The sequence below is a fragment of the Neolamprologus brichardi genome, chromosome 19, assembly GCF_056152115.1.
Source record: "Neolamprologus brichardi isolate AB-2024 chromosome 19, ASM5615211v1, whole genome shotgun sequence".
Lineage (NCBI taxonomy): Eukaryota > Metazoa > Chordata > Actinopteri > Cichliformes > Cichlidae > Neolamprologus > Neolamprologus brichardi.
Genome location: NC_142122.1, coordinates 8,049,986 through 8,063,543, shown reverse-complemented (window position 1 = coordinate 8,063,543; position 13,558 = coordinate 8,049,986). Strand labels below are relative to the sequence as shown.

The window sequence follows — 13,558 nt, the reverse complement described above, 5'->3', positions numbered from 1 at the left end:
TTTGATGCATCATGGCCCTGACTTCATTTTTTAGCACAACAATGATCATAAACACACTACCAATGCAGTAAAAGCATACTTGGATAGAGAACCACACAATGGACACTATTCCTGAAACTGTGGGACTCCAGGAGATAAAGAAAACACCGAAGATCAGAAAAAAATTCCAGGAGATGGCGCTAATGCATGTTAAAAGTGATTTCAGATAACTAAATGGTCCAGTAGGTGGCGGTAACGCACCCTGCTTTAAGATGGTTGACTTGCAGCCACTAACATTCAAAGAAGAAGGGGAAGAAGCAGCAGTAATCGGTTGGGAAGCTGCCTGCATCATCCGCTGATCGAGCCAGGAACCGACCAGCAGAACCGGAGAAAAATGGCGTTCACATTCGCGGCCTTTTGCTACATGCTCGCACTGCTGCTAACGGCCGCGCTTATCTTCTTCGCTATCTGGCATGTAAGTACACATTTCTAGGTCGCCTGCCAAACGGTGCGGACGTAAAAGTAGGTGAAAGAATGAGAACGACGGGCTAACAGTGAGCTAACGAAGCCTGGGAATGAATGGCACACACCCTGTCCGGTCGGCTAGGACAACAAGTTAGCAGCTTTAACACCAAGACGTGTTTTTAATAAACTATTTCCCATCATCCATATAGAGCTCAACATCACTTTTACATGTTTTATACCCCTTTATTTTGTTTGTATCAATGGCCAGCTCAGAGTGCAGTGTTGGCTAGTTAGCATGCTAAGCTAACGTTTGGCTGTCATGTGTTTATCGACATGTCACATCTCTGCATTGTGTAATACCGCCAGGTTTTGCAGTCACAACCCCAACGTAAGCATGGGGAGTTTGGAGCACATTAAACAAGCTGTAAATAATTAACTAGCTCTTCAGTCATTTACTAGCGTGAGGTAATCAATGACGTGGCTTGGGATAAATAATAAATAAATAGATAAATAAACTTTCCAGTTTGGATATCTTCAGTTTTCTGCTTCTGGCTGGTCATATTGGAGAACTTACCTGTTGTATTGTGAATAAATAACTTGAAGACAGAGAACATGCAATTTGCTTTTGAATGCAAACCAAAGAGTAATTTTCTTTGATTTTCATTCATATCATTGATTAAAAAGCTTATTTGAAGTAATACCATCATACAAGGTAATCATACTCCTTTCCGTAAAAGACCCTCTCTAAGTATTTCAAACCATGTTTCAAACAAATCAGCCTCACAAATAAGTTAAATATGAGAATTTAGCTTATCTGATTGTATCCACACTTGAAATCAGGGTTCAGTGTTTTGCCCAAGGATACCTGGCAAGTATTCTATCACCTGAGCCACAGCCTACCCAATACCCGAAGATGTAGTAAATTAATTTTCTATAAAATGACCTATTTTGTTTAGATTCTGCTTTTTTTTTTTCTGCATCTTAAAGTTTTTTGTTCCTGTTTTTAATATGTCTCTGGTTACTGCAAGCGAAAGAATAAGGGAGCAGTTTTGGTGTGAATATTACACGTGTTATTGGGACATTTTACCACTTTAATGTAGAGGAATCATTTACTAACAAGCAAATGATCCTCTGTTTGATTTCGGGAGGAGATAGAAATCCCTTTGGGGCTGTGTCAGGAAGGACATCCAGCATAAAGACTCTGCCAAATCAAAAATGTGGACCCTACCCACTGTCGTAACCCCTTGTGAAAAAAGGTGCCTAAAAGTAGCTTTTATTCTATGCTAAAGTTTGTCAAAGCTGAGGGTATAGCAGATGAGTTTGTTTGAGCTGATTATAACTTGGGGTTTAGTCTTTTCTGAAAGCCATTAACCATGAGTGACATTCATAGTTTGGTTGGACTAGAACAGATCATTTATCATTTGCCTTTCTTTTACTGAGATGAATTAATATTTTGTCTATATAGGAGTGTAATTTTTGCAGTTACCTTGTACATGATACATTTTTAGTTTGCCCTAGATGTGTTAAATGATTAGTTGAGCTAATTTCAAACAGAGTCACATTTGACTAACTGAATTCTGCCCTTGTTATGTTTGCAGTTACTGGCAAAAAGGATAACTTCAGTTTTCCTAAGAGGAAGTCAAAGCTTATTTTCCTGTAGTCAGAGGCTAACAGATTAGAATTTTAGTTAAATATTGTTAGGATTAGGGAAAAAAAAGTTCACAATACAGAGCTTCAGACCTGTTATTAATGTAGATGGGGAAAAGTAATAGACCTGAAATAGATCCTTGTGGTACACCACAAGTAACATTTCCAGCTGGTGACCTTTTGTCACCTATTGATTAACGGTATTAAAAGCCCTTTGAAAGTCAGTAAATACAGCACCAGTATACAAGGCATTATCCATATTGAATCAAATTTTATTGTGAAGGTATACAAGGGCAGTATGGGTAGTGTAACCTGGTAAAATATTATTGCACCTGCTGTGCTCTGAGTCTCTGTTTTTTAACATTTTACCATTGATCACCTTGGTCCTTCAGATAATCGCTTTTGATGAGCTGAAGACTGACTACAAGAATCCTATAGATCAATGTAACACTTTAAATCCGGTAAGTGATCTCACCTCTTCAGCTATCACACCTTCCTTGCATGCAGATATGCTCTGATGAAAGATGTTCTCTTTATTTTAGTACAACTTTATCCACCTATCTGTCTTTTTCTCTCATTTCTCTGCACTGTTATGCTAAATAACCTGCCTGTTATAACTTCAGTGATCTTGTCAGCTGTCAAACTCTAACAGCCTTTTTGTTTTTCCTTATCTGCTTTTTTTTTTTAACCACTTTTAACGACAAAAAGACAGTTGAAAAGGTCAAAAAGATTAAAAGAGTCAAAATTGCATTAAAGGTTTGTACCAATCTTTAAAATGCCCGCTCAGTTCCAACTCAGTCTGCAGTCTTGTCATTTTGCACGGGGAAGTGTTTGCAAACGTCTTTTCAGTTAACTAATCTTTAGGTCAGGGTTCAGCTCGGGATTAGACAACATGCCACCTGTGCCTCACCTGTATCCTTTTTATTTCCTCCCCCCACCTACACGGTCGTTATAGTTTTATTTTTGGCTTTTCAATCTCTTCTTTTGTATTTCTCTTCTGTACGCCTCAAAGTTCAGCTTCAGACTGATTGCACTGACTAACAGGCATGTTTTCAGCTTTCTTGAACTACCTTTTTTTGGCCGTAGAAGCAAATGGATATCTAACAGTGGGTAAGCACTATACTCTTGGACGAAGAGTCCTCATTATTGATTATGGATTAAGAATAGCTGTTAACTGAAAAGACTTGCAAATGCTCAAAACATGCATGATCTTTATTACAACCTACCCTTTGTTTGCATATAGTTACAAGTATAGAGTATTCCCAGGAAACTCTGAGAGATGGGTATCTTGTTTTCCATTTGAAACAGCAGTTCTGGCAGAGCTTGCACATAACTGTTAGGATGGTATAGAATCACAGCAGCCCGAACACTAGTCTTTTGATTTTGTAAAACCCCCCCCCCCCCCCTTTTTTAAAAAAAATACTTTGCGTGTTTGATTTTTCGAAGACCGCTTGTTTTATTCTTCAATCATCTGTTTTCTTAAATGCATGTCACAACTTGTTTTTCTGCAAGGTGAATGCTACAATTTGAGTCAGCAATTAGCAGACCTAGGCCACTGTTTATGATCTCAGTGTTGGCTCTAACACATATCACCTGCGGTTCAGAACAGATGGCTGCAGAATCCAAACACTCTCCAGCTCAGCAATATTTAGAGCTTCTGATTGGTCAGTGATTCTTAGCTGAAAAGTGAAGGTTCCTCTGCGTTTAAGCCTTGACATGCTCCACAGTCCGATTTGCAGTTTTGGCCTCTTTTTTTCTCAGCTCAGTTGGCACAATAAATGTATTTATTTTTTGCGCAGTTGTTTTGTATTTGGCAGCACAGTGCAGGATTTCAGCACATTTAAAGCCCGTCCCGTCCTTCCTGCAACTTCCTCTTTCCCACACACCCCTCACCCTTCCATCTGTGGGCTGTTGGTTGCCCCCTCCTCTCCGCCCTCTGCTCTTATTTTTAATGCATGGCTTCCATGTGGCGCCTCCATCTGCCCCCCTGAACCCCGCAACCAGCTCGAACTCTGTCAACCTGAGGCAGGCTGCTGCATCGACAATGCTAAGCGTGCTCACAGCATGGTCCCTCTCTGGTGTGTTGTCCAGTGCGCTTGTCAGGAAGTGGAATGATCTGTAGGTTCACCCTCACTGCAGAAAATGTCGATGTTGGGATGCGCAGATATTCTTCAGAGCAATTTGTCCCCCTTTAATTGTGGTCACACTTGATAATGCATGACATAACCAGGGTGGGAAATTAACTATGTTCTCTATCCATTTGCAACAGTTTATTAAAAAAAAAAATTATGCAAGCACCACATGTTTCTTCAGTGACTAAAAGAGGCGATTATACAAATTAATTTTCTCAATGCGTAGCCACATATGGCTTCACTGTGGCACCTTTTGTAAGCTTTAAACAAGTGAGGAATGGCTTAAAATCTGCATATGGATGATTTTAATTTTTCACCCTGTTTCATGTGTTAAAATAAGGCAGTGTTTATGTGTTTTACATAATATAAGATGAAGCTGGACCTCACTAAAGGCCTGTATAGCACATGTAAAGCACAAAAGTATAGCTTAACCAGAGTTCATTTGTGATTCAGTCCTTGTATTCTTTCAGCTACTGCAATTTTTAGACGTCCGCTTCTTTAAATAGCTCCGCTTTCTCCTTGTAAAAAGGACTCATTACCTTTGAGGATTCGTTACATCACATTGTGTTGTCCTCTGATCAGTGTGCTTCAATTTTTAAGTCTCTGCATTTATTCCACACATTGAGTGGATTGATTAACTTTGTTTAGACAGTACATTACTAAGTCAGAATTAGAACAAGAGAATTGAACTATCAGCTGTATGCGAATATTGACATAATCTCTTCTTCCTTGGCTCCTTTAGCTGGTGCTCCCAGAGTATCTTATCCACTTCTTCTTCTGCGTGATGTTCTTCTGTGCGGCCGAGTGGCTCACCCTCTGTCTCAACTTACCACTGCTGGCTTATCATGTTTGGAGGTACGTATTCGAAAACACTGATCCTAGAGTCAACATCTGGTTTTACTTAACGAAACCTTTGTAAACTAGTCACATCTGCGTGTAACTCGCTGCTTTCATGTTTGCCTTTCTGCAGGTATATGAGCAGACCTGTGATGAGCTGTCCAGGACTTTACGACCCAACAACCATCATGAACGCTGACATCCTGGCGTACTGTCAAAAAGAAGGCTGGTGCAAACTGGCTTTCTACCTCCTGTCATTCTTCTACTATCTCTACGGGTATGTTTTTCACTTGTATTTTTCTGCTCTTTACTTTTCATTTGTATCTACTGAGAGAAGAATCTTTGAGACTTGGACATCATTATGGCGGCTTTTGTTTGAAGTGCAAAAAATGTGTGGATATGAAGATATGTTGATCCTGGGGTAGTTTTGTCAGAGAGGTGGACACCACTTTATTTGTTCGTTGAAAGGTAGAGGCAGTCAGTAGTGACAGGAGAGCAACGCAGCATGGCTCTGTTTAAAATCTGCCTACCAGCAGCTTTTAAAAAGGCGCTCAGTCTTCCTTTGTCAAACAACAATTTGTGGATTTATATACCAGCCTTGATGCTTATTTAGATATTCCTCTTGTTCTCTCCAACAGGATGATCTACGTTCTGGTGAGCTCTTAAATGGTGCGATGAAGCAAAAGGACCTGCATGTACAGTAAACGACCAGACACTATGATCTTAGTGCTGGAGCACTGGACCTGCTGGAGACCATCTTTCAGCAACACAAGATGCCATTTCCAAGTGGACAAACCTGTCATTTCAGAAACATTTAGCCAGTTTTAAGAGAATCCTGGTTGCAGTGTTCCTCTCATAGCACTATAGTTACAAAGCTTTTATGGAAAATACGGACAGACCTGAATGGACACATCTTTGTCTCTTCTTTTTTTTCCCTGTTTTTTTTAATAGTGTGATTCTTTTTTTTGATGCTTGGGATTTAAAATAAAGGTTTTTTTTTCATCACGGTTCCCAACTGTTGAGTGTTTACAGACTAGGTAGACATTTTCAGGTGTGCATTTATCTGTGAGAATCTAAGCTGTGTGCTGAACTGCATTAGCTTTTTCTGTGAATAAGATCCTGGGCTTTAAAAGCCAATTTACACCTGCCACGTGACTCATTACCATGACTAAAATGAACAGCGGAGTGTAAAACAGACTTTTGTTCTTGCCCGCAGATGCAGAAGGTCTTATAACGTGACACTTTGAGGGCTGAAGTGCATGTTAACGAAACGTGTCGCACAAGGACAGTAGTAGTCTGGTTGTCGGTTATCACCTTTCAAGCTATCTGATGTATTGTTTCCATGCATCCCTGTCAAACTATTGCTGATATTTGTTTTAAGTGTGGACCGCCATGTGTGTGATCTGTAGACCCGTCCTTGCAGGTATCTCTAAATAAAAGGTAGACTCAACAGTACTTTAATGCAGCGGTCCCCAACCTTTTTTGCGCCACGGACCGGCCTTTAAGGTGTCGCGGACAAATACAACAAAATAAAACTAGTACCGGTACTGGGAAAAAAAAGATTTATTCATAACACATGTGAAAAGACCCAGGAAAACAGAGTTAACAAAAAAAACGATAACAAAATAACGCTAAAAACCCTGAAAACCATACATTTTACACCCGAGTCTCAACTCTCCCGGGCCACGGACCAGTACCGGCCCAGGGTTTGGGGACCGCTGCTCTAATGTATTCACCGTTAGGAAGGAACACTATCCTCTTCTTTCCTTTCGGCATTCAAGTTTTGATCGACATCAGCTGATGTGCCATACTGTTGAATGTACCTTTGAATTTCTTTTTGTCGTTGTGCGTTTTAATTTCAACACCAAATATTCCACATTGTTAGAAGATCCAACATTTTGTTTTTCATGTTTTCAATTTGACCTTTTTTCTCGTTTTTAGTAATTCTTCAGAATATCAAGCACTCCTCGCAGTATCGCTCATCTCCAGAATCAGAATCTAGACTGTTTTAGGCCACTGCAAAATTTTTTCATTCATGTTAGAGTATTTATTGTCATGTTTAACATGTAAATTTATCAGGGAAAAGGATTATCATTTGTCACATTCAAATAAAGAAGTTTTTGTGTTAGATCACATCAAATTACATCTAGGAAATTGTTTATTTGAATCTAAATAAACTATCCTGCTCTGTTAACGTGGACTGGAGTGTTATTTCTATGCAAATGTCAACAAAAAACCTTAAGACAGCCCTCGTGTCTTTATATTTTGCCTCTAAGGAGCAAGACTTGTAATTATTCAAAGTGGATTTTCAGGCTTTTATTCAGACATTTGTTTCTTTTTCACTCATTTTCAGTCCATTTCTTTTCAGTCTTTTTTGATAAGCCATATAACACTGGCCTATGATCATCCACGTATAAAAAGGCAGCAAGTGTTGTCCACAAGTGGTATGAGTCACAGAATGTAGAGAGAAAAATATAAATTGTGGGATATTTTAATACGATGAAAAATAAACCATAACTTGACTTTGCAGCATTAGATTTTGTGCTACAAGGAAGGAACCATTACAGTTCATACAAGCCTAATTTCATCATTAGATTTAGTTCACAAAGACCCCATTTGAGTAATTTCTGGTTTCAATGAAGAAAGTAACTTAGAAATTTTAGAAATAACAGATAAGCTCCACATTTAGAGACAGACTTGATGTCTGAAAAGCTGTTGTGCAGTTTTATTCCCCTTAAATAAAAAGACCATTGGAAAGTACACACATATATTGCCCAGCTGACATAGCACTTCTAACACACACCATTATTTTATTTGCAATATAAATGAAACAACATTTTCCATCTAATAACATAAAGCAGTATCTCCTCATAATGTCTTTAATTAATTATAATGAGAATGATAAAAGCAAAATATTACAGTGTTCATTCTAAAGTGCATTTCTCAAGAATATAATCATACCACCACACAATCAGGAAAGCATCACCGGCAAACAAGCAAGCTTGAGGAACTCGAGACTTTTCCAGCTCTGTAGAAAGGAGCAGTAATCACCGAGACACCGAGCGCTCCGAGCGAACTTCACTCTCACTTTGGTAGGCTGTGTACTTTTCCCGAAACTCGTGAAGGAAGTTGTATTGCTACAGAAAAGTAAAAAGATGCTGGTAAATGGAAAATTAGGGATCACACAACAGAAAGTTTTAATAAATCAGAGACTATATAATGCTGTGATGATACTTTCTTCATGAATTCAGAGGCTTTATTTATAATTTATGGTGTTTTGATTGACTGGCAGTTGACACAGCCATCTCTGGGGTTTACAGAGAATAGCCTGAAAACAAAAACAAATCAAATAACCACATCCAAGGAAAGTAGAAGAGCATCTCTGACAGTGTACATCAGCAGAAGACCGCACTTGTCACTTCTCTTTATGTCACTTTTCTCAGCAGGACAGGAAGTGAAACTACAATTCACACATCGAGAGGACTGTATAAATGTTGCCTGGTCTCATGAATCTCAATTTCTGCTGCAAGATTCCTGGGGTAGGGTTAGAATTTGGGGTAAACAGCATGAAAGAATGGCTCTAGTCTGCCTTGTATTAGTGGTACAGGCTCCTGGCGGTGGGATAATGGTGAACGGGACGCTTTCTTGGCACAATTTGAGTCCCTTCATACCTGAATTATTACTGACCATGTTCATCCCTTTATGACCAGTGTACCCATCTTCCAATGAATGCTTCCAGGATGACACCATGTCACAAAGTGTCTTATAAAGGTTTCTTGAACATATCATTAAGTTCACTGTATTCAAATGGCCTCCACAGTCACAAGATGTCAATCTAATCTCCAGGAACTGTGTCAGTGTGGACTAAAATCTCTGAGAAGTGTTTCCAGCACCTTGTTGAATCTGTGGAATGAAGAACTAAGGCAGGTATGAAGGCAAAGGGGTCCATTGCAAGTATCCAATATCCAACATTAGGTACTAACAAGCTGTACCTAATAAAGTGACAGTTGGGTGTAAATTGATTATTTTACATAAGCAGCATTTTTTCTTTTTTTTCCCATTTATAAATTAGATCCCCAAGACTCTTCTAGCAGCAAGATACCTGAAAATCATGAGGTTCTGGTTTAATCACTAGTTACAGATCTTATTACAATCTGTTTAGAGTAACAGTGACATCGCAGTGAATGATCAGATTTAAAATAAGGTGAATAGCAAACTGCTTTCATATAGGTATGTAACAGTATTTACAGTTTGTCATCAGATCCACCGCTTGCATCTGCCAAAGCTGAGGCTTCAAAACACAAAACACAAACCGATGGTTGGAGGCTCAGTAGCTACGTCCATTTTTTACATGCAGTTCTTCCACGTTTATACTTTTCTTTTCTCGAGCAGACTGAATTGAGCGTTTTGATGTTTATTTTGAGTTAATTTTTAACCACAACTTTGTTGTGCGTGTACAATGACAATAAATTCTATCCATCCATTCTCTTTTCGCTTATCCTTGTCAGGGTCGCAGGGGGCTGGAGCCTATCCCAGCTGTCTGTATAGCCCGCTTAGGGCAAGAGGCAGGATACACCCTGGACAGGTCGCCAGGCTGTCGCAGGGCTAAAAAATTCTATTCTAATCTAATTTATTAATCGCGTCAATTTTAGACCATCAAATGTCTCTGCAAGGTACAAACCAACAAAAATATGAGTTTATAATAAACTAACAAAAGCAGCAAAATGACCCCTTAAAAACTACAGATAAAGAGGAAGAAAAGCAGCGACTCACCCTCACTGTTTGTATTGCTCCTCCTCCTCTGTGGTGCCTGAGGATTTCGATGGCTTTGTTTGGCGTCATTGTGGAAGAGAGCTGAAGCAGCAGGCAGGCAGCGACTGCAGGGCAAACAACAGCCATGTGATGGGAGCAGTGACATTAAATTAGGTTACATGACATTTCTGATGTTGGACAGAGAATGTTCTATAAAAAATTTCAAAATAAAAGAATAATAATCTTACTTAATGCTGAGCGTCCCAGGCCCCCGTAGCAGCTGAGGAGATAGGGAAAAGGAAAATGACAAAATCCAATGAAATTGACAGCTAAAGAAAAAAACTGTTGTATTGTATAATGAAAGGTGTCCCGAGGAGCTGAAAATAGATGTATTTGTGGTGATATGATGCCATTTGGCACTTCAAAGTTTTATGATACCAAGGTGTCCTACTGGACAGGGAATACTGTGGTAGCGATGCCTCTCAGCATTAAAATTAAAACCCACTCATATCATACAAGTTCAGGACAACCAGTTTCCTCCTGTTGCCTAGTGAGCAGCTTTATAAGCTCTCTGGGAGAGTTGAGAGCTTCTCAAGGGCCTTTTAGCAACAACAGTAAAAGCTCTGCTCACTTCAGATCTCCTGGTTTTATAGAGCGACACAAAAACCGCTCTTTATTATCCAATCTGATCTGCTTTTGTAGGTAATTCTGTTTAACCCTGGTCATGCATAAAAAAAAGCTTAATCAGAATAAAATTGCATCCTGTCAACACTTTTACTGGAAACTGAAAAACAAAATCATTTTGTTGCTTTAAAATTGATTTGTGTGGGATCAAAGAACCACCCAGCAGTTCAGCTGATATCTATCCACTCGTTCTGGAATTCTAAATCATTTACCGCTGTATGTAAACAACCTTCACTACTTCAAATATGATTACTGGAGGCTTATACTTTCTACTACTACTTGAGCCCTAAGTCTTTCGGGTAATTATTTCAGAATTTCTTGAACAAGAGATCTCAAGGCTTTCTGGAGATCTCAAGTTTTTTTTGGACACTGGCTTCTTTTTCACTCGTTTTGAATCCAGTCCTTGTACCTGAACATTTTCAGAAGGTTTTCTTTCATCGTATCTACAGAAAATGCCAAATATAACATAATTGCACCAACAAGGTGAGTCCGAAACAGCTATTAAACGTTACACAAGGCAATGATCCAAAATACACACCCATTGCAACAAAAGTATTCTTGGATAGAAAAGCACACAGTGGAACACCATCGGTCATGGATTGGCCTCCACAGAGCCTGGAGCTCAACATTTTGAAAGCAGGGTGGGATCATCTTGACACAATGGAACCAAAGGCAGCCAACATCGAAAGAAGAGCTTTGAATGTTGTACAAGAAGCCTGGAGAACTCTTCCATGAAATACAAACAAGATATTTTCCTCAAGTTAGCTCAGGGTGTGTTGAAGAATGAAGGTGGTCATGCCAAATACTGACTTTTGAGCTTGTTCAAATTGTACAAACTCTGTTTTCTTCATCTTCTGTTGTGTTTACATGTTTCACATTTTAATACATCCCCCATTTTACTAGCAAAAGATTTTAAAAAAATCTTAAGATTTTTGCACAGTACTACATGCTAACTCTCCTTTCTGCTTTGTCTGTACTAATTAGCAGGTAGACATCACGCACTGTGTGGAACATTAAACTGAACTCAGTTTTGACTTACTGGATCACTGTCCTCCTGTCGTTCTTGAGGCTGATCTGCAGCTCATCAAGGATCTGGCAGCACTGGTTCAGGTCAGGTGCGTCTCCATCTAGAAAAGGCATGTGGTGAACCCTGAAGCCCCGCTGCTGGTAGACCTCCAGCAGTGAGGGAACCCTGTATTTGCTAAGCTCTCCTCTTGTGCAGAAAACAAACACATCCTGCACCCCCTGGTTCTGGAGCTCCTCTGTAAACAAGAAGAGAAGTTTCTCTTGTAAAACTTGACTCAAAAAAAAACATACTCAACATGCTCTAAATTGACAGACTTTTGCACAGACAGGGTTGCATTCAATACTATTGTACATGTGCAATGACAACAAAGATTGTTATTATTACAAAGTCGAGGTTTTCTACATCTTACAGAAAGACTATTTTTCAACATTTAAAACTTATGTTGAAATCTTGCTTCTTGATTAAGTGGTTAGATTCAAACATCTGCTTGTGAATGCTAATTACATCTGGTAAAATCAGGATCAGCACCAACTTACCAATATCTCTTTGCAGACATCTGCGGATTTCTTTGTATTTGCAACCTTTAGTCAACAAAAACAAAACAAAAAAGAGCAAAAAAAAAAAAAAAAGTCAGAAAAAAACAGAAATCAATATACAATGCAGTAAATACAGTAGATAAATTGTTTCACCTGGTAGTGCACATATTCCAAGAAACTGCGGGCACCCTACTATGGATAGAGGCAACCTTAAAGCCAATGAAAACCAATATTAGCAGAGTGATATTTGTTTGTGTCCATGTCAGCAAGAACAAGTAGACATCCACACAGCTTTTAAATTGATCAAACTTACCAGGAGATGTGCAGTGGAGTCAGCTCCTCTTCTCCGACCTCATCTTCAGATGAAGAGTCAAACTCGCTTGTCCTCATTTCTTCAGCCCCCCCCCAAACAGCTGAGAAGCAACACACTAAAGTTCACTTATGTTTGGCTACTGACACTTTACCGGTCCTGATAATATTCAACAATATATCATGAATTATACAGTTTTGAATAATCAACACATAAATTCACATCACTGTAATGTCAGACATGCAGAGCTTAATAAAAATTTCCATTGCAAAAACCAAAATGTAATATATTTACTGCCATAACAAGCTTGCTGTAGTAGGCTTTTTGTTTTCAAAAAGGCTAGGCTCCCTGCTTTTAGTTGAAGAGTTTTCCAGTGTCACAATGGATTTTTTTCAGGTGGTGACTAACTGTGTTGAGCATTATCAAAACCCACAGTAAAGGTAATAAATATGTGTAATCATTTAGCAGAACTCTATGCATGATCATGTTTTTTCTGACCATTTTATTAACAAAAAATATATCTCCACGTCAAGTCATACTGCCAATGATGATGTAAAGTAAATGATATACAAACACAATGCAACTGCCCTGATATTACGCCTGCCATTATTAAGGCATTAAAGAGGTTTATGTAGAAGTCGGGTTAATGTGTGGATATAATTTCCTTAGGGATTAATAAAGTATTCTTATTCTGATATATGATTCTCTATATTGATTCAAAGAGGCCAATTTCATTTAGTTTAAAGGATTGGCTTCAAACCAATCCTTCGGCCTCAAGGTAAACAAAATATCTACACACTTGATTCTCCAATATTTTGAAGGTATAAAAATTCCGATAAATATAAAGTTTGATTTATTATGAACATTATTATCAGAACTGACGGTTTATTTCACATCGAACCCAGCTAACGCTAGCTGTGCAGCTCATATCAGAACACGATAACAACAAGACCAAAATTAACTAAAACCACCATCTTACTGTCGCCCAAAATAAACAGAAAGCTCTGTAGCTTTAAGGAAATACATGTCTGTGAGTAAATATTCAGAATATCGGAGTAGTTTTCGTGATTTCTCACCAGTCACGCGATCTTCCTCGCGACTGTTTTGACAGCCCTGTGAGTCTGTCGGCAGCTGCAACAATTTAAAAACTCCATGAAGCACGCAGCCAATCAGGTTCGAGCAATGACGC

The 13,558-nt window shown here is 38.9% G+C and overlaps 2 protein-coding genes across 3 annotated transcripts; one reads left to right on the top strand and one right to left on the bottom strand.

The window, feature by feature from the left end:
• The first annotated feature begins 256 nt into the window (after positions 1–256).
• On the top strand, positions 257–7,254 carry cnih1 (cornichon family member 1). 2 transcript variants are annotated; one of them, XM_087832836.1, is made up of 6 exons: positions 257–454; positions 2,484–2,552; positions 2,800–2,847; positions 4,966–5,078; positions 5,194–5,337; positions 5,699–7,254. In XM_087832836.1, exons 1-6 carry the CDS (start codon positions 374–376, stop codon positions 5,724–5,726), a joined length of 483 nt encoding a protein of 160 aa, XP_087688962.1. In that variant the 5' UTR covers positions 257–373; the 3' UTR covers positions 5,727–7,254. The 2 variants fall into 2 exon arrangements, with proteins under 2 accessions (XP_087688962.1, XP_006798634.1); XM_006798571.3 differs by lacking the exon at positions 2,800–2,847 and having other exon boundaries at positions 263–454.
• A 293-nt stretch (positions 7,255–7,547) lies between these two features.
• Positions 7,548–13,496, bottom strand: cdkn3 (cyclin dependent kinase inhibitor 3). Its single transcript, XM_006798570.3, has 8 exons — positions 13,446–13,496; positions 12,373–12,472; positions 12,213–12,268; positions 12,060–12,104; positions 11,536–11,758; positions 10,061–10,092; positions 9,834–9,937; positions 7,548–8,197 (listed from the first exon to the last, which is right to left on the bottom strand). Exons 2-8 carry the CDS (start codon positions 12,447–12,449, stop codon positions 8,108–8,110), a joined length of 627 nt encoding a protein of 208 aa, XP_006798633.1. The 5' UTR covers positions 12,450–12,472; positions 13,446–13,496; the 3' UTR covers positions 7,548–8,107.
• Positions 13,497–13,558: the final 62 nt, after the last annotated feature.